The sequence below is a fragment of the Eutrema salsugineum genome, unplaced genomic scaffold, assembly GCF_000478725.1.
Source record: "Eutrema salsugineum unplaced genomic scaffold, Eutsalg1_0 scaffold_2, whole genome shotgun sequence".
In the NCBI taxonomy this organism is placed as follows: domain Eukaryota; kingdom Viridiplantae; phylum Streptophyta; class Magnoliopsida; order Brassicales; family Brassicaceae; genus Eutrema; species Eutrema salsugineum.
In genome coordinates, this window is record NW_006256829.1 from 3176264 (window position 1) to 3196942 (window position 20679).

General features: G+C 37.5%; 6 protein-coding genes across 6 annotated transcripts; 2 read left to right on the forward strand and 4 right to left on the reverse strand.

Annotated features, from left to right (window-relative positions):
• Window positions 1-157: 157 nt before the first annotated feature.
• On the forward strand, window positions 158-1713 carry LOC18017612 (NADPH-dependent 1-acyldihydroxyacetone phosphate reductase). Its single transcript, XM_006399433.2, has 3 exons — window positions 158-638; window positions 861-1020; window positions 1157-1713. Exons 1-3 carry the CDS (start codon window positions 299-301, stop codon window positions 1497-1499), a joined length of 843 nt encoding a protein of 280 aa, XP_006399496.1. The 5' UTR covers window positions 158-298; the 3' UTR covers window positions 1500-1713.
• Window positions 1714-1774: 61 nt separating this feature from the next.
• On the reverse strand, window positions 1775-4468 carry LOC18017614 (regulation of nuclear pre-mRNA domain-containing protein 1A). The gene is made up of 7 exons (XM_006399432.2): window positions 4057-4468; window positions 3690-3937; window positions 3154-3309; window positions 2894-3050; window positions 2645-2790; window positions 2539-2574; window positions 1775-2451 (listed from the first exon to the last, which is right to left on the reverse strand). The coding sequence occupies exons 1-7, from the start codon at window positions 4130-4132 to the stop codon at window positions 1834-1836; spliced, it is 1437 nt and encodes a 478-aa protein (XP_006399495.1). The 5' UTR covers window positions 4133-4468; the 3' UTR covers window positions 1775-1833.
• Window positions 4469-4619: 151 nt separating this feature from the next.
• LOC18017613 (ribosome biogenesis protein TSR3 homolog) lies at window positions 4620-6554 on the reverse strand. The gene is made up of 10 exons (XM_006399434.2): window positions 6356-6554; window positions 6252-6280; window positions 6101-6147; window positions 5923-5988; window positions 5796-5836; window positions 5533-5669; window positions 5341-5431; window positions 5188-5259; window positions 4974-5089; window positions 4620-4892 (listed from the first exon to the last, which is right to left on the reverse strand). The coding sequence occupies exons 1-10, from the start codon at window positions 6433-6435 to the stop codon at window positions 4765-4767; spliced, it is 807 nt and encodes a 268-aa protein (XP_006399497.1). The 5' UTR covers window positions 6436-6554; the 3' UTR covers window positions 4620-4764.
• A 238-nt stretch (window positions 6555-6792) lies between these two features.
• LOC18017615 (aspartic proteinase-like protein 1) lies at window positions 6793-9871 on the forward strand. Its single transcript, XM_006399435.2, has 9 exons — window positions 6793-7254; window positions 7436-7574; window positions 7707-7960; window positions 8047-8274; window positions 8366-8575; window positions 8676-8769; window positions 8854-8917; window positions 9022-9093; window positions 9179-9871. Exons 1-9 carry the CDS (start codon window positions 6962-6964, stop codon window positions 9409-9411), a joined length of 1587 nt encoding a protein of 528 aa, XP_006399498.1. The 5' UTR covers window positions 6793-6961; the 3' UTR covers window positions 9412-9871.
• LOC18017616 (inactive TPR repeat-containing thioredoxin TTL3) lies at window positions 9824-11933 on the reverse strand. The gene is made up of 4 exons (XM_006399436.2): window positions 10999-11933; window positions 10540-10908; window positions 10088-10421; window positions 9824-9988 (listed from the first exon to the last, which is right to left on the reverse strand). The coding sequence occupies exons 1-4, from the start codon at window positions 11931-11933 to the stop codon at window positions 9857-9859; spliced, it is 1770 nt and encodes a 589-aa protein (XP_006399499.1). The 3' UTR covers window positions 9824-9856.
• Window positions 11934-18017: 6084 nt separating this feature from the next.
• On the reverse strand, window positions 18018-20581 carry LOC18017617 (probable trehalose-phosphate phosphatase I). Its single transcript, XM_006399437.2, has 12 exons — window positions 20474-20581; window positions 20087-20388; window positions 19836-19976; window positions 19683-19754; window positions 19452-19547; window positions 19300-19356; window positions 19071-19172; window positions 18910-18987; window positions 18732-18801; window positions 18453-18523; window positions 18226-18318; window positions 18018-18074 (listed from the first exon to the last, which is right to left on the reverse strand). The coding sequence occupies exons 1-12, from the start codon at window positions 20475-20477 to the stop codon at window positions 18018-18020; spliced, it is 1143 nt and encodes a 380-aa protein (XP_006399500.2). The 5' UTR covers window positions 20478-20581.
• Between the last annotated feature and the right edge of the window lie 98 nt (window positions 20582-20679).

Below are 20679 nucleotides of genomic sequence, written 5' to 3' on the forward strand. Positions count from 1 at the left end.
TTTAGAAACTTGTGGGGAAGAACCGTTAAGTTTAGAAACATCTGGGGAAGAATCATAAGATATAAGTTTTCTGGCGACGTCTATGATAATCACAAATATTTTTTGTGCCATTATATACTATTGTGAATTGTGATGTGTAAAGTTCGAGGCACAAATTCTCGGAAAACTCAGCCAAATCCGATTCATTTAAATTTTATTATAAAATATCATTTTTTTTGTAAATATCAAAACTATTATAGACTTAGCAAATCCATCCATTGTGGTGCTGATTAATCGGAAACTTGGAGAGAGCTCTAAAATGGAAAGTGGCGACGAAAGTCCGGTGGTTCTGATAACGGGTTGCTCGCAGGGAGGGATCGGCCATGCGCTGGCGCGTGAGTTCTCTGTGAAAGGTTGTCGTGTGGTGGCGACGAGCCGATCACGGAGCACGATGACGGATCTGGAGCAGGATCCGAGGTTGTTCGTGCAAGAGCTTGATGTACAATCGGAGCAAAGCGTGAGCAAAGTCTTATCGAGTGTTATTGATAAGTTCGGCCAAATCGACGTTCTTGTCAACAACGCCGGCGTTCAGTGCGTCGGACCTCTGGCGGAGATCCCGATTTCCGCCATGGAAAACACATTCAACACCAATGTCTTTGGTAAATTGGATTTTTTGAATTCGATTTCTATCATTAGATTCATCAGATTGTGTATAATTCCATTTCAAGTACTGATTGTGGAAAAGGTTAGATTGTTTTTCTTATATCTAGTCATGGAACTCGAACACTTGCTCATGTAGAAGAAACTTGGGACGGTATTGATCTTCGTGTTAGTGACTTAGGAGAAGAAACTTTCGAAGACGTTAATTTATGGCGATGCAGGTTCCATGAGGATGACTCAAGCCGTTGTACCTCACATGGTGTCTAAGAAAAAGGGAAAGATTGTGAACGTTGGAAGTATCACTGTTATGGCACCAGGTCCATGGGCTGGGGTCTATACTGCAACCAAAGCTGCTATTCATGCTCTTACCGATACACTCAGGTATGGATTTAGAATTGAATATCATTTCCGAGGACGAAAATCTGATGTTGAGTTAGGTGTATGATTCTCGATGTTCATGAGTAGATTGTATATAGTTGTTTCTGCAATCGTTTGTAATGGTTCCAGTTAAACGCAGGTTGGAGCTCGGGCCCTTTGGCATTGATGTCATCAATGTTGTCCCAGGAGGAATACGGACAAACATAGCAAACTCAGCTGTTGCAACCTTCAACAAAATGCCTGAGCTGAAACTATACAAGCCTTACGAAGAAGCTATCAGGGAGAGAGCATTTATCTCACAGAGGATGAAGCCAACTCCTGCAGAAACATTCGCCAAAGACACCGTAGCTGCAGTGCTAAAGAAGAACCCGCCCGCCTGGTTCTCTTCAGGCAGGTACTCAACTCTCATGGCGATTATGTACCATATGCCCCTTTGGTTCAAAGATTTTCTCCAGAAGAAGGCTTTAATGAAAAAGGGCTAATCAGGTTCGGGTTTAAAGACGGTTTATTACGAAAACGAATGTAAGAGATTGTGCAGACCCGATAATGGAATCTTATGTCCTCATGCTTGAGTGAGTAGGTTCGGATACACATATACACATACGCGGAGGAATTAGGGAGAATTATTGCATTATGTTGTAAAAAAGCTTTGTGGTACAAATATCTGTAATGGAAAAGGTGAACGTATTTCTACAACATGAGGAACAATATTTCCACTTTGATTCGACCCAACAACATATCATAAAAACCACATTTCAGCAGATAAAAAGGGTCAGAACTATATCTAAAGCTATCAACTAACATCATTTCTAAAGTTTAAGAATGGTGTGGAGCTCCATAATACATTATTCCCGGTTGCTGGAAATTTGGGCCTTGTTGAGATTGTTGAGCTGAATTCGACTGAGGGATTTGAGGCTGTTGATTACCTATCATATGTGGTGGTGGTGGTGGTGGCGGCGGAAGTCCAGGTGGCATTAACGGAATGTTACCAAAGGCATAAGGATTGGTCATCACCGGCGGTTTTAGGAACTGTGGTGGTGGTGCTGCTGGATTAGGGATAACATGATACTGACCTTGTGTGGTGGGTGTCTGGTTCTGGGAGTTGTTGTAAGAAGGGACAAAAGCATTAGTGTCTGAAACAGGGACTGTGCTCTCTGATTTGGATAGACCAGAAGTCTTTGTTGCTTCAGCTGCGAATGAAGACAGAACAGATTGCATGATCATATGTGATGAGGTAGATGCTGTGAGCATCGCAGCAATAGAAGCAGGCGTCATTTTTGATGCTTGACCAGACTTTGTGTTGTTGTCATTTGTCTCGGTTGTCGTGGTGGCAGAGGCTGAGCCTGGAGCAACGGTTGTTGGTTTTGATGCATAATCCTCATCGTTTAGCCGTTTCTGCATGTTCTGAGCTTCTTCTGTTTGTTCTTGTGCTACCTGATAAACAAAACAGTCCATGAGCGTAAGCTCAGGTAAGTCACAAACGAGACTACAGATGCAGTAGAGAATTAAACACATACATACCTGAATCTGAGCTTTAAGATTCTCCAGTTCGGATTCCTGACAAAAACAAGCAAAAGAATGAAAAGACAGTTCACAAACTTGGCAAAGTGCGAAAAGTCATTAGTACCTGTTCGCGTAGTGCGTCTTTAAGCTGGTTAACAAGAGAAGTTCTACTTCCTTGAACAGATTGAAGTTTCTCAATACATTGTCTCAAAAGGTATTCTTCTTCTTCCAATTCTTTCGCCAATGATTTTCTCTTCGGGTCGTCTTTTGCTGGAGAGACAAAAACATATGATTTTCACTGGATTTAGAGAAGAAAAAAAACGAGCGCATGTGGTTGGCAATCCCAGATGGTTAGTAAAAACCAGATTGTTACCAGTAGAGCAGGCTTCTTCAACATCTTTCTCCATCTTCCTGATTCGTTTAACTGCAGACTTGCATTTATTCATCTCAGCTTCTTCATTTGAGTTTTCTGCAACAACCAAATAATATGCTGATGCTATCTTCTCAGCCACACTTCCACTTGGTAGTTTCTGGTTACAAAAGCAAAAGAAAAAAAAACAAACAACAAACTCTAATGAAATTTGACTGATATCAACAAAGGAGAAAAGGAAATCTCGGTGTTTCGTGTTTTACCATTCTAGACGATTTTGAATCCCGTTTCGAGGATTTGGATCCACGGGGCCTCTTTTTGCTGACATCAAGAGGCAGAGGAGCATCTTCTCCAAGCATCACATCTCTAAGATTCTTCGAACGGGATCCAAACACTCTTCTTTGTTCCCATATCTCAACCTACAATATCATGTAAACAGAATATCTTAATTAGCGAATAATTATTCTTTATTCATGTTTTAACTACACAAAATTCACATTCAGAAGAAACAATTCCTATTTTCTTCCTAACCTTTTCGCAAACTCATTCCAGAGAGTACGAAACCACATATTCGCAAAATATGTTCTTTCTCCAAACATGAGAGTGCGCATATTACAGAATCAAGAAAATAACTTGCACCAAAGAAACCAAATGCTTTTGACATCAAACGATTCAGAAAACATGTTTTAGACACTTAATAGCTTTAAACACAATTGCACACCAATATTGACAGATAAAGTAACAAAAACCCATTCGCAAGAACACAATCGCCAACAAAAGAGCGGAAACAGAGTTTTACCAAACGCGAAACCACTTTTTTCCCACGATCATCTCCCTGAGAAACAATGTCTTTGACAGCCTTAGGAAGAACATTCCAGAACTCTTGCACGAACTCATTGCCCTGACGCTTACTGTTCTGAAGAATATCATTGGCCAGATACAAAAGAGGGACTTTCTGATCCATCTCTGTACTGTGAAACTGCTTTTCCCATGTCGTAACGATCAATTCAGCTTTGACCCGATTGAAAATACACCAATGCGATAGAGCTTATCCCAAGAGAGTCAAGAAACCAAAAATCGGGAATTGACATAAGATAGCAAAATTACAAGATCTAAGCAAAATGTTTAGAATCTATATGCAAATAAAAATTTGAAGCAAAGGATACTTTCGATGGATTGTTGAGTGCTATTGAGCTTCGCGAGCTTATCAATCAGGATCTGTTCACTGAATACAGTACTCATCCCACCAACAACTGTGAAATACAAGCTAAAGAGAAAACCCTAGAAACGAGAAATTTTGGAGAAAGGAGAAGCTAAAATCTCCCGAGTGGTTTACGAATTTGAGGGAGAAGACGGATTTGGTTACAGCTGGTGAGCTGGGCGACAGAGGAATGCGGCGGAGCTGGAAAAATTGAGCGGCGGAGCGAGAACGGAGAAACCCTAGAACAGTCTCGCAGGCGGGAGCAGATTTGGAGGATTTGGGGATGACCAAAACGACAACGTTTGACGCCAAAGTGGATCCTAGAGAGAAATGGGGAGCAAAAATCGCAGAGAAGAGAGGAAAGTTGTAATTTTTATTTTTCCTACGAAACTAGATGGGGTTTTGTTTCCTGTTCTCCAATTTTATTTTTCACTTTCAGATATTCTCATATTGTTTGACCTAAAAAAGTTATCAATTTTTTTGGACATGGAAGAAAACAAAAGTGTTGATTTTTAAAATATTTCAATATTCAGACACGAAGTAGATATATTTATTAATTGAAAAGAAAATAAAAATACTACATGGTATTGTACTCCACAACAACAATCCCCAAAAAGATTCAATAACAGTACTCCTAGTGTAACCCAAAGATGGAACCTTTCAAAAATTCCTCTCACTCGCTGTTGTCATCATCTTCCTCGCTGTCTTCCAATTTGATATGGTTCATGTTTCTCTCCAGAGGAGGGAGACCATCATCATCATCCTCCGATTCACCACCAGATTCACCTTCTTTCCTAGCATCTACACACAAACCAGAAGCGAGTGAGAGAGAGGGATGATTGGTCTATGATAGTGAGAGAGGGATTTAGAAGTGTGACTTACGCTCTTCAAGCGGAGGTGGTTGTTTTGGGACCTGAGTTTGCTGTGAAAGCCAAGAATTTTGAACTGAGATGATTTCAGCACTATTCTCGCATTTCGAGTACTCCTTTAGAATATCCCTGCAAATGAGAACCAGTATAAAAATCAGATAGTCCAATAGTATTCCTATATCAAAAAGCAAAATTATGTGAATATGTTGCTTCTTCAGTATTGTTACTTGTTGAGAGACAAAAAGGCATGACCCCATTTGAATTTCCCTAGCAAGAGATTTGCAGTTTCCTCCTCCCCACTGATTGGAAAACAAATAGAGTATATTAGATAACCCGATAATGTACGACCCGTAGGTGAAAGAGAAGAAGTTATGGCTCACCATAGTATTAAAGCTGCAGATAAAGCTTCTACACAGGATAGCTCACATGGTCTCCCATAATTTACTGGATTAGCTGCTACTAACCATGGCACTACAACCATTGTAAACAAAAAAAGAAAAAGTTAAGTAGAGATGTTGGCTAAATCCTCAATTCAATTTATATAACCAAGGTGATTGATTGTGAGCTCTTACAGAGGCGAGGAGCAGTACAACGAAGCTTCACAAAGGGGACATCACTTAGACGTGCCCAAGAACAATCAACAACGGCTAATCCTTTTCTTTTAATCAGACTGTAGTCTTCCTTGGAAACACATTGTCTACCAACTGGACTGCCGAAAACATAAGAGACAGACTAAGATTATAAATACAGAGGATTAAAGGTGCGTCATCTACATTAGTATTTAGTAATGACATTACAAATGACACTAAGATACAGTAAGAACAGGTAGAGATACCTTAAAACAACGCCTCCAAAGCCAGTGTTAACCCGTAATTCCTACAAAACCAATCGCAGCAGGATTTTAGATTGACACATTTTAGAAAGAAGATGACGTATATTCTCTATAAACTCACGATACTTACTTTTAACAAGTTAAATCTAGCAAGCTTACGACCTGTGCACCTCTTTGCATCACACTGACCAAAATCCTAAACCAAAAAAAGACAATACTTAAAGTTGTGAGTACTGAAGCAATTTGATCATCGAAATTTACTTGTTTTCAAGATAGGGATAAACATAAACGCAAGGAATCATGCATACCCACATTGCCAATTGAACTTTTGGACCTGGTGCTTCATCCTCAGGTTCTGCGGAAAATCACCCAATAACAACATTACTGTTATATCTAACATCAAAGCCGATCAAACAACACACCACAAACAAAAAAAACCAAAATTTCAAGTTTCAGTACCTTGATCAAGAGGAAGCGATTCATCTTCCCTGCAATTTCAACGAAATCGTAAATAATCAACCAGGAGAGAAAGCTCGACACGGAAAAGAAAAAAAAAATTATACCTTTCAATATTATAAGTCCTACTGGTTTGGCCTGGATTCGAATTGCCTCCTCTTGATCGCCTGTGCTTACCGTGACCCATTTTCCGGCGATATTACCGACAAATCACTGGGGGGTTTTTTTTATCGGCTTTGGGTTTTATATGTAGATTAGGGTTTCTAAAGGTAGTCGACAACAAACAACCAACAATACCGAACCGATTTTAAACCATATATCTCTTTTGGTTAAACGAGTTTAACGACCCAGTTCTTTTTTCCGTTAACCATATTTTTGTTGGTTGAGGATTAAGATAAAACCGTAATTTGAACGAAACCAAACCGGACAAATGATTGACAACACGTGTAAAGTACACCGCTCGGGGTAATTACGTCATTGTACAACTATACTTTCTTCCCGTTAAGCTTCTCCTTCTCTCTCACACTCTCTCACTGTCTCTCACTCTCTCCTGACGACCAACATTCACAATCACACACATCTATATCACTTCTATACATACACTTCGATTGAAAAAAAACGAATTTCACTAAGATATTTCGCTCTTCGATAACGGTGCTGGGTCCTTTAATCTGGAAACTTGTTCCTGCCTCAGTAAAACCCTAGCTCGAGAAATGTCGTCACGATCTGCTTTTTTACTCTTCTGTGTTCTTGCTCTAGCCACAGAGGAGAGTCTGGCCTCAGTGTTCTCCTCAAGGCTTATCCATCGCTTCTCCGACGAAGGCAGAGCGTCGATTAAGACTTTGACCTCGTCGGAATCGTTGCCGGAGAAGCGGAGCTCGGAGTATTATCGGTTGCTCGCGAGTAGCGATTTCAGAAGACAGAGAATGAATCTTGGTGCCAAGTTTCAGTCCCTTGTTCCATCACAAGGAAGCAAAACGATTTCTACTGGAAATTACTTTGGATGGTAGGTTTCTTTTACTTTTCTCACTAAAATGATAAAGTACCTCTTTTTTTTTTATTAAAATTTCTAAAGTTTGTACCTTTAGATTCGATCCCGAAGTAAAAGTTTAGGTACAATAAGTTATGAGCTTTGTAGATTAGTAGCTGCCTTGTATGAATTTTGTATTTGATGGTTTTTTACTCAGGCTACACTACACGTGGATCGACATAGGGACTCCGAGTGTATCGTTTCTTGTGGCTTTAGATTCTGGAAGTGACCTTCTTTGGATTCCTTGCAACTGTGTGCAATGCGCTCCTTTAACATCCACTTACTATAGCAGCCTGGTATGTGAGATATGAATGATAAGAATGCTGCTTATGTGTCCAGTTAGTGAAAATTGATGACCTGTTTAGTGCTTATTTCCAATTGATTGATTGGCAGATGCTTCCTCGTGTTTGGGGGCACATATTCTGCAGGCTACCAAAGATTTGAACGAGTATAATCCATCAAGATCAAGCACCAGCAAGGTGTTTTCGTGCAGCCATAAGCTGTGTGAATCGGCTTCAAACTGTGAGACCCCGAGGGATCAATGCCCTTATACTGCTAACTACGCTAGTGAAAACACCTCGAGCTCTGGATTACTTGTGGAGGATATCTTACATCTTGCATATCATACAAACAATAGATTGATGAACGCTTCCTCCTCTGTCAAGGCTCGAGTGGTTGTAGGGTGAGTTTTTACTTTCACTTTTGTATGTGGCGATGTTTATAAGTGTTCCGAGATTTGTATTGAATAAGTGTGTCTTCATATGGCAGATGTGGTAAGAAGCAAAGTGGTGAATACTTGAATGGGGTTGCTCCAGATGGTTTGATGGGTTTGGGACTTGGAGAAATCTCGGTTCCAAGTTTTCTTTCTAAAGCAGGACTCATGCGAAACTCCTTCTCGATGTGCTTTGACGAGGAAGATTCAGGAAGAATTTACTTCGGTGACATGGGACCATCGATGCAACAATCAACAAAATTCCTTCCGCTTAACAACGAATAGTAATGACAATTGAATGATCTTCTGTGCTTCAGGTTTTTAACTAGTTTAGAACAGCTTTTACTCATAATAAGCAACTTCTGTTGTTTACAGTGTAGCCTATATTGTGGGTGTGGAGGCTTGTTGTATCGGCAACTCGTGTCTAAAGCAGACGAGTTTCAGAACCCTTATCGACAGTGGACAGTCATTTACATTCCTACCAGAAGAAATATACAGAGAAGTTGCACTTGAGATTGACAGTCATATAAACGCTACGATTAAGAGGGTCAAAGACGGCCCATGGGATTATTGCTATGAAACTAGGTACACAACATAGAGAAAGAAGCTTCCTGCTTTAGTTTTATGTATTGATTTTTCTCATCTAATGTTTATTTTTCGATTTCCTTTTTGTTTGATGGATTAGTGTTGAGCCAAATGTACCAGCCATCAAACTCAAGTTTTCATACAATAACACATTCGTGATTCACAAACCTTTGTTTGGACTCGAACAAAGTGAGGTTAGACCATTTCCATATATATATACACATGTATGATTCATGCTTGAAAACAAGATTTAGATTTTGATGAAATCAAATTTTCAGGGGGTTGTCCAATTTTGCTTGCCTATCAATTCTAGTGGACAAGAAGGCATAGGAAGCATAGGACGTATGTTATAGCCTTATTCACATTCTCTCTTTTCTCTCTTACATCCTCAGACCAATGTCTCCATGAATTAGACTTATCTTCTTTCTTTTTTTTTTTTTTTGTAGAGAACTACATGAGAGGGTATCGAATGGTTTTCGATAGAGAGAATATGAAGCTAGGCTGGTCAGCCTCCAAATGTGAGATTTCAATTTAACAGAACATTATTTTACTGATGATTAAGACCTCTAAAGGATCCATAGCTAAATCTCAAAAAATCGGCAGGTCAAGAGGATAAGATAGCGCCGCCTCAGGCTTCACCGGAAAGCACTTCATCGCCATATCCATTGCCAACAGAGGAGCAGCAAAGCAGAGGCCATGCGGTTTCACCAGCAATTGCAGGTCAAACTCCTTCCAAAACATCATCAGCAGCAGCAACATGCAGCTTCTCTTCCATGAGATTATTTAACTCTCTTCTTCTACTTGCTCTGCTACATGGGCTTGTCTCTAATATGTAGAGAGAAAGATCGCCTTCTCAAAAACATAACTATCTTGCTTTGCATATATATATAAGAGGTAAATTTAAAGTCTTACATATCAATTATATTATCTTCTTCATCTCCGTCTTCAAGTCGGCTAAGTTTTACCTAGAAAACTAACTATCAAATGCAATATAGAGCCCAAAAAAAAAAATCATCTTGGAATATAAATGTTATAGTAAAAGTTGTAATCTTTGTTCTAAGGTAGTATTATTTAATTAACGTCTGCAGCTCAAACTGTTTGTATTTACACCGAGATAGAAATTAGAAATTCGCCTGAAAAATTCGGTTTCTGATTGACATTAAAATTCTCATTTTTTACCGGCATTCGGCCAAAAAAAACAAAAACAAAAACGACAAGACCCAACTCAGTCTGTAATTTCCCGATCGATCTCAGGGGTTTTGTTTTAATCGCCGGGAGGTTTCAAGAGTCATGGCCACGGCGTTTCACGAGCTGCTTCTGAGCCTCCGACAATCCTCTGATCACTTCCTCGTCTTCCGGTGTCTCTTTTTTAAGTATCTCGTAATCTCCAATAGCCGATTCCCAATTCCCAAGCTGCAAAAACAAAAAAAAAACATAAATAACAATATTCACGATTTTGGCACTTATTATACTAATTAATTGCAGAAAAGCCCACATTAACCCATAGTTTACCTTAGCGTTACAATCGGCTCTTCTGAGTCGAGCCTTGGCGTAGCCAGGACGGACGGCGAGTGCCGTCGTGGAGTCCTCAACGGCTCTATCGTATTGGCCCATTTTGGAGAGACAAGCCGCTCGGTTACATAGCAAGACTGAGTTTCTCGAGTCGTGGTCTAATCCTTCTCCATAAGCCGCGCTTGCTTCTTGAAATCTTCCGGCTTTGAAAAAATCGTTGCCTTTAGACCGCGCCGCCGTAACCGCCTGCGCACGCCGGAGAACCATACTCACTTCCCTGTTGTTCCCATCCAGCTTGCTCGCTCGTTGAATCGCCTCCACGGCCTCTCCGAATCTGATTGAACAAAAACCGTTTTGATCCAAAACCGGTTAAGCAAGGCTTTAGTCATCTAACCATGACCAGTAGACATTCGAAAGTTTTTGTTCCGGTTTGGTTTTCGAAGAGAACAAACCTGCCGGAAGACATGTGAACCTGAGCCCAGACGACCAAGAAACCGGCGTAACCGATCGGTCCGTAATATTTGGTGCTCATTTCCACATCGAAAACAGGACATCTAGACAAAGCATGATCGGCCTCTTGATGTCTGTAACTCTTTAGAAAGGCCTCTGCTTGCAATGCATAAACTTGAGGAGCTGCATCGGCGCCTGAAGCTATGGTGTTTTCCGTTTCTTTGATCAGAGTGTTCCAATCTCGCAATCTTTTGGCCTCTGTGCATTTGTTGAGATGTGTTTGTACCGTTTTAGCCTTCAAAATGTCTTCTTGGTCTGCTTCTGGACCCGAATGCTTGAAATGATATATTGACTTCTCCACCTCTCCTAACCTATTTGATTTCCAAAAAAAAAAAAAAAAAAAGTTTATGAGAATATGTGCGTTTGTGTGAGTTGCAAGGTAGGGTTTTTGATGAGATTACCTGAGGTACAAGTTAGCCAAGCGATGGTGTGCTCTATGGTAATGAGGCTCCATTCTGATTGCTTCTCTACACTCAAATACTGCTTCAAGGATCCTCCCCAACGCCGTTAAAGCCGCGCTTTTGTTGCTACGATACGCAGCCTTCTTCGGATCGATGGCTATTGCAGCGTCATACAAAGCTAAGGCCTCTGCGAAATTCCCGTTTTTGTAATCTTCATTCCCCATTATTTTCAACGTTTCCGGATCCATTCGCGTGGAAATCGCTCTGCACAAAGTTCCTGATTGATCTTGGTTATTATTAGAAACAGAGTCCGCAGGTGCAACCGATGTCCGTATTTCCTCTTCCATCGTCTTCCTCGTCCCATACCCTCCACCAGCACTACCATATCCATTGTTCTGAACAGTTTTCTGATTCCCAACCGCTGCTCCAGGCTGCTTCAAGTTCCCAAGATTGCCAAACAACATCACATTGCTTGAAGATGCTCTAACCATGGAGCCATTCTTCCCTTTTGCTTTCTGATTATCCATGATCATGCTCTCTAGTTCACCTGATAAACCGATGGCTTCCCTTGGCACTTTCTTTGCTTGTTGTTGGACCGGTCCTGGATTATTACTCTGTTGGTAGTTACCATTATGATGGTTATTAGGGTATGGATTCGATGAGGGTTGTGGTCTCTGTATCTGGTTCTGCATCTGGAGAGGTTCAGGTGAAACTCTTTGATCTTGAAGCTTTTTGGGGTTTAATTCGGTACCTGGAGATTTGGTGAACTGAATGTTAGCAGTGGTAGCAGTAGCAGAGGAGGCGTTGCTGCTACTCATTGTGCTTTTATGGCTACCATGGTCCGTGTTACATTTCTTGGACCACAAGCCACGTCTACCAAACACTAAACCCAACAACCCACAACGCGACCTTTTCTCCACCGGATTTTCCGACATTCTTCCGTAGCTTTATATAACCGAAACCCTGTCGAGGAGCAAACAATCACACCACCCCAGGAAAGGGTAATGTAGGAGGAGGATTGGAATATAATAGCGAAACAGAGCTCTCAACGTTTGGTAATTGAAGAAGACAAGGACATCATTGTTAAGAAGATAGAGGAGATGGAGGGAGCTTCTTTTGTTGCGTGTCCTGTTCTTGATTCAATAACTTTATACAAAATGGCATTATGATCAAACTAGGTTAAGATTATTAACAAAAGGAAGAAGAATGTTTTTTAATTTTTTTTTTTCTCTTCTCGAATCGATGTACAATTGTCAATAGACTTGGTGGTGGGTTTGTCTTCTGTTCTCTTCTCTTCTGTCAATACTTGATTTTTTTTTTTGTTTCCTCTCTCTCTCTCTCTCTCTCTGTTTTTTGGTTCTTCGTTTGTCCTTTTTTTGTCTATGGCTATCGCCTGTTGACCTGGTCTTGTAAGAGAAACGGAAAATGACCTTAGATTTGTTTTTAGTCAATATTTAGAAAGAAATTGGGAGATTTGTCTGAACAAAAATACGTCCGAGTTTTTCTCGACCCGATTCTATTTTTGGCGATCTTATGGGGTTCACGTTAGTTTTTTTATTTCCATGTGAATTCAGGTGTAGAACGACGTATGTAGATTTCTCATTCATTAATCTGAAATAATTATGTGGACTCACCAAATCGAATTCGGAGGAGACAAATTCCTACATATCTTTGTTAATGTGATATACGAGTTTATCTTTGAGCATTTTTTTTTTTTAAAAAAAATCTTTTGACTATGTTTTTCATCTTATCTTTGTTATGACTAAGAATCAGACTCTCTAATATAACTAAGGTTGCAACTGGTGAGATGTCCACTCGTGCTGATATTTTAAAAAATCCTTGTTAAATAACTAGTGACTAACATTGATGAGCTATATACCCTGTTATCAAATTATTCTTGCTTTGACATACAAAGAGGACAACTAAAAAGGTAAATCTAGTAAGTTAAATAACTTCTCGTTTAAGGAGAAATTTAGGAATGAGAAAAAAAGGAGAATTTTAGGAAAATACTGAAAAAAACATATGTTCTCATCTCAAAGTCAGAGCTTCGTACGTTTGGGTTGCGTAAATTGTCAGCTTCAGGATTATCCTCTTCAAAATTGACCCATTTTCGGATAAATCATGTAAAGTGTTTTTTTCTCTCTTTTTTTTAACCGCCATGTAGTAGTACTGGAGACAGTGAAAAGAAGATGCTTGAAGTACGTCAAGTTATATGCAAGTAGTACATTTTGTTATGGGCGCTCTTTAATTAAAATTTCGTAAACAATAACTGGACCCAATCAAATTTGGCAATGGATTAATTTAGTGTAAAGCTTAATGACATTACAGAAGATGAACCCAATCACTTGCGGGCTTCTTAATAATGCGGAAAATAACGGAAATATTTTCCGCCACCCCAAATAATGTGGAACCCGTAGTCACGTGACTCTCATAGTGTGTATTATTATATGTGAATGTGTTTCTCTTAAAGCTGATATATATGTTTAATTTCCACATGTATTACTAATAATTTAATGCAGTATGATTTATGAAATATATATTTGCTTTTTACAAAAAAAAAAAAAATATATATATATATATATATTTGCTTGGTTCTTACACAAGTCATGTTTTGATACTTTCGACAGACACGTATACAGTAATTTGGCTCCCCATTGTTATGGCAATCTCCTTTTCAAGGGGTTCCCATGTGACGCATTTATTTTATCGTATATATTCATTGGTACACGAGTTAGGCAGAGATCCCATATATATTTTTTACAGGTATGCTGTACGCATACATCTAGTCAGAACAATTGGCATGTAGTCATATAATAGTTATCACGATGACCACATCTAATTTCTCATTTTTCTTTTTTGGTTTTAATCTAGGTTCCTCTTTTGATGTTAAAGATACCTATCAAATCCTTTTATAAATATATATGTAAATCGAATGTATAAAAATGCACGTAAAAACAATGTCTGCATAATATTAAGGATATTATCTATATAATATTAAATAAGATCATAAACGATCGAGATATATGCTTCTAGTGCATAAAAAATAATGAACAGAGTGAATGTAGTGATAAAATATAGTAGATGTATATAAGTAATAACTAAACAAAAAAAAAGAGTTATAATTAAACAAAGTGAATATAGTGATAAAATGCTCTACACACTTATAGAAAGCTCGACCCTCAAAGCAGGGACCAGTCCCCACCGCGGAAACGTGCCAAAACTACGAGAGCTCCTCAAAAAGTAAATCAATCTCTCTTCTTAACCCTCAACAGTCTGACAACTTTAAATTTTGTTTACTGTTATTTCTTCTTCTCCTGTTTTTTATTTATTTTTCAAATTAACTAAAAAAAAAAAAAACTCTTCTTACCCATATACATACTTGCTTGTCGTCAGACTGGTTTTTATCAAAAACAGTAGAAGAAGAAATAACAGTAAACTCTTTAAGTTTTGATCATGGACACCAATTATATATGGTATAAGCGAATATATAGAATATTAATAACTTCTAGAGTCTACATGAACCTTTTATAAATAAATCGACATTGAATCTGAGCTCCTCCACGCGATTCATTATTACCGCCAAGATCCACATAATCTGTGACACAATTGGTACTTAATATACATATATACAATTCCAATATTTTGGCGGAATATAAAAGTTATTATTGCATTTGATGTAAGCGTATGCATATATAATTAAAAATTTTAATATTTATTTAGATTAGATTCCTTGTGTAGATATATGACACTGGAAGACGTATCTCATCTTAACGTGGTTAATAATATATTATACATAAAATTATGAGATTTGTGGTGTGAAGAGACTCATTGATCACCAATAATTGCGATTTGAAGGTTTAATCAAATAATTACAATTAACTAATATAAGCGTAGAGAGCTAAGAGTCAGCCAATGAAAGGGATTGAAGGGAAAGGCAAAATGGAACCCATTCCACGTTCATATAAAGTGGGGGAAGTGATCAGTTGAATTTGACAACACTTATAACTCTTTGGAACTGTCTTATTGTCTTCTTTTTTTTCTGCCTCACCCATGTGTTCGGTTTTGTTTTTTTTATTTTCCTTCTAGTTTTGTCTTTTTTAATAATATACTTTCTATAAGTGGATTCCAACTTGGCCAATGTTTAACTCTTTTCATTACGACGTTAGAATTGGAACTTTAACATTTCATCATATGTTTACATTTGCTTTATTTAAAGGATATCATTTTTACAAATATGAAGCGGAGCCGATGTCTTTCAAGCTCTTCGTATTATTTGCTTCAAAATGATGGATCATATTCTTCAAAAGGATGGATCTTAAAAATAGATAAATAAATATTATGAGAAACAAAAATATATTCGGTAAAAATGAAAACCACCTGTTTCTCTTCCACACCTTGTATACTTGAAATTCTCTTTATGATATGTATATATGTACACAAATAAACATACAATTATTTAATCATACATGAACCATAGTCCATAGACCATCATCAATAGTAAACCGATTATTTAACCGTTTCTGATAATTGTTGTTTAAATTTCGTCTATCACGCAATTTAAACGATATCCAAAATAAGTTTACAAAAGCGTCTTACGGTGCAAGCAACGATATTCTTCATGTGGAAGGAGATGACTATAGGCTGAACAATGGTAACTCCTCTTCAGCATAGAGTTGTTAAAATCGATCAATGCGTAAAGGAAATTCTCCTAAATCGCAGGTATCAAAGGGCCTTTAATCTTTTATTCCACTGGTTCGCCTGTGCGTAATTGAATTGGTTGATTTGCAAATGCTTACATGTTTCAATTAGGCTTTCCTATTGTTCTGTTGAACCTCTTAGAAACAAAGTAGCTTCGCCAAAGTGTTGTAAGCAAACTGTTCCTTTGGTATGCTAATTCACATTTATCCCCAAAGAATGGTTTTTACACTTTCGGATTCAATACTGAACTTTATGGGTTTCTAGAGTTAAAACTGAAAACAAAAATTTGATATTTTCATTATTTGTTTTTACTTTCGCGGTCATGAACAACGAGGGAATACATGCACAGAAAAGAAATATCGTGAATTGGTGAAATGTCGACATCGGAAGGGGTTTGAAAACACATGCAGCCTTATTGTGATAGTCGCATTATACAACCAAAAGCTATAAGGACAAAAAGCTTTGACCATACTGACCATCCACTATTATTGATTTGCTATGACACTAAACGTATAGTCATGACTCTTTTCATACACATCTCAGCGTTCACAGAGACTAAGGGCATGCACCTGGCCACCTGATGATGATATATATAGCCACTCATATAGCTATATATGTCCACATATATACACATTAATACTGAATATGTGTATGTAATCATATATGTCTATCTATATGCCATTTCCACTGTCAGATTCCAAAAAGACGTATCTAGCTAATACTTCGACCAAAAATAGTAAACAGTAACGTAGGAAAGTCAGAGATATTGGCTTTCACATGTAAAGCGTATCTATTTGTTGTTTAATTTTTCAAACTCGCTTTTAGGTTCATCATTCATGGTTGAATAGTGTGTGGACAATTGGAACATAAAGCATATACTGATAAATTGGCAATTTTTTTTTTTTTTAAATAACTAAATATGTTTCACATTCTAGTAGAAATGAAAACCTATATTAATACGTTATAGCTATATATATATATGTCTCTAAGAATCCAATCTTGTTTAGTCCAGCCAGTTTGAATTTGAAAGTGGACTAACTAAACCAGAGTGCAAGTCGACGATACGTTCCTGGAGAGGACTCAATTGTCAAAAAAAAAAAAGAATCGTCTCTGATTCTGACCTAAAATGTATACAGTCCAGTAGAAAGAAATCTCATACATCAGAAATTCGCACGTTTTTTTTTTTTTTAATGAAACATTATCGTAGTGAATTGAAATAACTACAAATATGCTACAAAACGATGTAATAACTTTGTCTCGTACCAGCAAATAAATTTATAGAGCGTTCGTAATCAGGGCCAAAGGACATGCACGTAGAGAGGAACACGACTTAACCCAAACCCATGCCCAAACCAATAATAAAGACAAAATAAGACTTCCAAGTTTCCAGAGTTTGTCTTTGCTACAACGAGCAAGAATACAAGTATTAGTTCTTGGTTTGATCCGGATTAATTCGGTTAGGTTTATTGTCTATACTGGTGAAAAGTACCAGACAGATTTGAATTGACGACAATTTAGTTTCACTTGGACCCCACCAGGCTATGTGTCAAAGTGTCAGTATACAAGAACGCAAAGTGAGACAAACCTCGATACATCCATCTCTTTCGTATACCTCTCATTAAATCCATAATTATTTGTTTTACTAAATATGTGTCACATACACTCACATACAATTTACAAATAAATCGTTTACCCAACTAATTAAAAAACCCTTTTTGTTTCACTTTGTCACCGGCTCCAAATAAAATGTTATGTTTTAAGAAAATCAAGAACCGCATATAAAATTATAAATACATACCAGATTGAATCAATTATAATAATGTGGAAACAATAGAGAGAAGACGAAAATCTAACTTTTTCGTTAACTACCACAAGTTTGGATGAAAGGATTTTCATATATAATGTTTAATATGTTTCACTTCAATGTGCTAACGTTATTCTCACATAACAAAAGGCCATATGTGTTTACAAAAAAAAAACTTTGTAAATACATATAAAAATAATATAATTAAAAATTGTTTCTTAATTAACATGATATATATATTATATATATTATTTTGTTTGAAGATTATTACAACTTAGTAGAACTATTCGAAGACAACTTGTCACCCTATTCTTATTCATCGTTTTTTTCTTACAAAAACAAAATGCGATGAACAAGAACATTAACCTAAGGGGGCAGCTTAAGGCATTGCCCTATCCTTTACAACGTTCCGAGAGAGCTAAGGAATGTACATATTCATTATATACATCCCTAAAATTCGTTGGCATTAACTATTTAAAACATTGTCAGACATTTATTAGATATCCCTTATCGGCCTTCACATTTTTGGCTGCATTTGTTTCCATTCCACCAATCGTCGCAAGAAATCCATCACCTGTTGATTTCGTATTTATGAGAATTACTATGTGAAGAAAACCATTAATTTACTGTGAAATACGTCTAAATATATATACGACTGTAAATAGATACACTATATACATATTATATATATATATATATATATATACGTGCGTGTGTGGACTTGCCTGGGACGGATCGTGCAAAGAATAGGAAGCATCCGTATCCTTGGGAAATTTGGAGACAAGAATGCCAAAGCCTTCGCCTCTGTCTCGTAGCATCTAGTTTAATTACATGCCACAAATTTCAATAAGCAAAATATAATTGGTGTCCTGACTTAGTAATATAGATATTTTTATATTTTATGAAATATTAGCTAGTTGACATATATAATTCAAGAAAAGGATTCGTATACCTTGAATGCATCTTCATCGGTCCGATCATCACCGATGTAAACAGGAAAAACGTCGTTAGAGTTCCCAAGTCCTGTTGTAACCAAAGTTTCAAAATTAACTCTGTGTTTAAATTGATTGTATCTAATTTTAAAAATGTGAATGGTAATATCGATGGAAAATGGTTTTTAGTGGAGGAAAGTTACTTCTGAATAAAAAGACAAAAACGTTGTTCAAAAACAAAAACAAAAACAAAAACATAATCATCAGACAGGACAAGATTCTTGCTACTCAGCACTTACCAAGTGACTCTAACAAGAACTCAAGAGCTTTCCCTTTATCCCATTCAATCATGGGACGGATTTCGAAAACCTGTCGAGTCAATCATTTAAAAAAAAAAAAAATACGCGATAAGTTATAAAACACAAAACAGATTCTCTTAAGTAAATGTTTGACCAACGAGAGAATACTACAACATACCTTCCGACCTTGCGTCAGTTTCAGCGTAGGGTATTCCTGTAATACCGACCGAACTTGTTGAACCAGTTCGCTCCATTTCTGGATTATTAAGTTTTTCCTTTTTCTATGTTAGTTTTCGATATTCAATAATTGTTTCTTTTTTATGTGATTTAAAATTTTACCTTCTCATCGACGCAGCGGAAGTGCACAGAAGCACAAAATTTGTGGTTTTCTACTTTGGCTCCCGGAGTTGATTTGGTTGTCTCCAAGAGTTTTCTGTAGACCTTTCCAAATTAAGCACTTATGTTAATGATATATAATCAATAATCCGTTCACAGATATATTTGTTGATTAAACACAAAAAGATACAACTAATTATCTATTTAATAAACCCAACATCATATGTCTTACTTCATCGATCATTGGAAGATAGTCACTGGCTGGTTGGTACAGAAGAGACTGTTTAAGCTAAAGAAAAGGGAAACTAAATAAGTTTAACAATAATGAAACATTAATATTTTTTTGTTTTTCTTTCTCAAGTAATTATGTTATTTGAAAATCACCCTCTTCTGTCTGGAGACGCCTTTTGATGGGCCTTTTATGTCCATGCCATGGCTTCCAGCATAATACAGCTCAGCTAGCTTCACAAAGTTATACACCTTTGATAGAAAAAAAATAAGGGTAATTAAATTATAAATTAACAAAACCCGTAATAAACTATATCTTATAACAATATTTTTTTTTCCATAGAATATGGAGAAAATGCCAAGGAAAAAAGAGGAAGAAGAAAATACCTTGTCTATGCATCTACCAGTAACTATAGCAGTGGGGAAACACTTGGCCAGTTTTTTCACTGTTCTTCTCATCTGAGACACACCAGTCGAAATGTGATTAGTGACAAAGGTTAATAATATGATTAAGCCAAACAGAATGATCTCAAGACGAACCTTGCTTGACATGAAAGCTCTGTCTGGATCATCAACGATGGGAGAGAGGGTACCGTCATAGTCAAGAAACATTACGATTTGTTTCCCTCCCGAAGCTTCCATGATCTGTTCGAACATGTCTAATGCTGAAGGATGATGCATCTGTCGGAGACACAAGTAAAAATGTAAGAAGAGGCAAAACCAAACAACAACAAAAAAAACAAAGGAAGAGTCAATCAAGGGTTTGTGAGATAGTAATGGCGACAGCTTACGATCCATGAGTTGAGTTGTTGCTGTGAGTAGATGGAAGATGGGAGTGATTTGAGATGAGTAGGAGAAGAAGCTCGCATTGAATCGACCCAAGCATTGATTCTTTGACCGCCATTGATGACATCGAGATTCTTGAGGAGCTTTTTCTTGGAAATGGAGATGAGACCAGGAGGAGCCGTTGAGGGTTTCGGGGAAGAAGAAGAGTTGTTGTTGCTGCTGGTGATGATAGATGACCTTGTAGTCTCTGATACGACTACGTTTTGGCTCGCTGACATTCTATGTGGTTTTTCCACGATTAAAGTCACTATCAAAACAGAGTATATAAGGATTAGCTACTCAGAGAGAGAGTAGATTATATCGAGATGAAAGCTACTAAAACCAAGGCTTACCCATTTGAGAAAATCAGGGACTCAGTTGGAAATATCTGAATCAAAGATAAACTGAGATTTAAAGGAGAAAATAAAGAAAAAGATGAACAGAGAGGAGAGGAAGGAGATAATGATGAAGAGGCCCAAGAGGGTGTGTGTATTTTTCCCAGACCTGCGAATTGGTTTATGTAGGAGAACAGAGGCGAAACGTGGGACCTACAAAACCC

Coding starts and splice junctions, on each gene's coding strand:
- LOC18017612 (XM_006399433.2), top strand. CDS start 299: ATGGAAAGTGGCGACGAAAGTCCGGTGGTTCTGATAACGGGTTGCTCG. Junction 639..860: donor ATTCAACACCAATGTCTTTG/GTAAATTGGATT, acceptor ATGGCGATGCAG/GTTCCATGAGGATGACTCAA. Junction 1,021..1,156: donor GCTCTTACCGATACACTCAG/GTATGGATTTAG, acceptor AGTTAAACGCAG/GTTGGAGCTCGGGCCCTTTG.
- LOC18017615 (XM_006399435.2), top strand. CDS start 6,962: ATGTCGTCACGATCTGCTTTTTTACTCTTCTGTGTTCTTGCTCTAGCC. Junction 7,961..8,046: donor AAGGCTCGAGTGGTTGTAGG/GTGAGTTTTTAC, acceptor TTCATATGGCAG/ATGTGGTAAGAAGCAAAGTG. Junction 8,770..8,853: donor TTGGACTCGAACAAAGTGAG/GTTAGACCATTT, acceptor TCAAATTTTCAG/GGGGTTGTCCAATTTTGCTT.
- LOC18017614 (XM_006399432.2), bottom strand. CDS start 4,132: ATGAGTACTGTATTCAGTGAACAGATCCTGATTGATAAGCTCGCGAAG. Junction 3,938..4,056: donor CACTCAACAATCCATCGAAA/GTATCCTTTGCT, acceptor TCTTGGGATAAG/CTCTATCGCATTGGTGTATT. Junction 2,575..2,644: donor AAGACGCACTACGCGAACAG/GTACTAATGACT, acceptor TGTTTTTGTCAG/GAATCCGAACTGGAGAATCT.
- LOC18017617 (XM_006399437.2), bottom strand. Junction 19,977..20,086: donor AACAACTCAACTCATGGATC/GTAAGCTGTCGC, acceptor TGTCTCCGACAG/ATGCATCATCCTTCAGCATT. Junction 18,524..18,731: donor GTTCTTGTTAGAGTCACTTG/GTAAGTGCTGAG, acceptor TGGTTACAACAG/GACTTGGGAACTCTAACGAC.
- LOC18017613 (XM_006399434.2), bottom strand. CDS start 6,435: ATGGGTCACGGTAAGCACAGGCGATCAAGAGGAGGCAATTCGAATCCA. Junction 5,837..5,922: donor CTAGATTTAACTTGTTAAAA/GTAAGTATCGTG, acceptor TTGGTTTTGTAG/GAATTACGGGTTAACACTGG. Junction 5,432..5,532: donor TTGTACTGCTCCTCGCCTCT/GTAAGAGCTCAC, acceptor CAATGGTTGTAG/TGCCATGGTTAGTAGCAGCT.
- LOC18017616 (XM_006399436.2), bottom strand. CDS start 11,933: ATGTCGGAAAATCCGGTGGAGAAAAGGTCGCGTTGTGGGTTGTTGGGT. Junction 10,909..10,998: donor TTGGCTAACTTGTACCTCAG/GTAATCTCATCA, acceptor GAAATCAAATAG/GTTAGGAGAGGTGGAGAAGT. Junction 10,422..10,539: donor GTTCACATGTCTTCCGGCAG/GTTTGTTCTCTT, acceptor TTGTTCAATCAG/ATTCGGAGAGGCCGTGGAGG.